Source organism: Calidris pugnax, unplaced genomic scaffold, assembly GCF_001431845.1.
Source record: "Calidris pugnax isolate Ruff unplaced genomic scaffold, ASM143184v1 scaffold440, whole genome shotgun sequence".
NCBI lineage: Eukaryota > Metazoa > Chordata > Aves > Charadriiformes > Scolopacidae > Calidris > Calidris pugnax.
Genome location: NW_015091165.1, coordinates 113889 through 114336, shown reverse-complemented (window position 1 = coordinate 114336; position 448 = coordinate 113889). Strand labels below are relative to the sequence as shown.

The 448-nt window shown below is 70.5% G+C and overlaps 1 protein-coding gene across 1 annotated transcript in view; it reads right to left on the bottom strand.

Annotated features, from left to right (window-relative positions):
- HGSNAT (heparan-alpha-glucosaminide N-acetyltransferase) overlaps positions 1–442 on the bottom strand; it is a 14327-nt gene extending 13885 nt beyond the window's left edge. Inside the window, exon 1 of the mRNA XM_014959349.1 lies at positions 298–442. Within this exon, the coding sequence (XP_014814835.1) occupies positions 298–381 (84 nt within the window). The 5' untranslated portion in view covers positions 382–442. The remainder of the gene's footprint in view (positions 1–297) is intronic.
- Positions 443–448: the final 6 nt, after the last annotated feature.

The following is a 448-nucleotide window of genomic DNA, read 5'->3' as shown; positions in this document are numbered from 1 at the left end:
TCGTGCCCGGCCCCAACCTGGATTTAACTCCATTCCCCACCACTCTCTGGGCCCGGCCTCCAGCCAGTTTTTAACCCAGCAGAGAGTCCTCCCATCCGAGCCATGGGCAGCCAGTTTCTGCAGGAGGATACTGTGGGACACTGCATGGAAGGCCCTACTAAAGCCCAGGAGCTGGAGCAGCTCCCACGGCAGGGCCACTCGGAGGCAAACCCCGAGCCGAGCGCCCTGACGGAGCCGCGGGGGGTCGGGTCGGGGCTGTCAGGAGGTGGGTGACAGGGGGACATCCCCTCCGCTCACCTGGTGGCAGGCGCCGGAGAGGGCGGCGAGGCGGAGGCCCTGGGCGGGCACCTCGTTGCGGACGAGCAGCAGGGCCTGGTCCATCCTCCCCGGGAACCGCCGTTCCGCCGCCGCCTCCTCCCCGCCGAGGGGCCCGGGCCCGCTCCCCTCC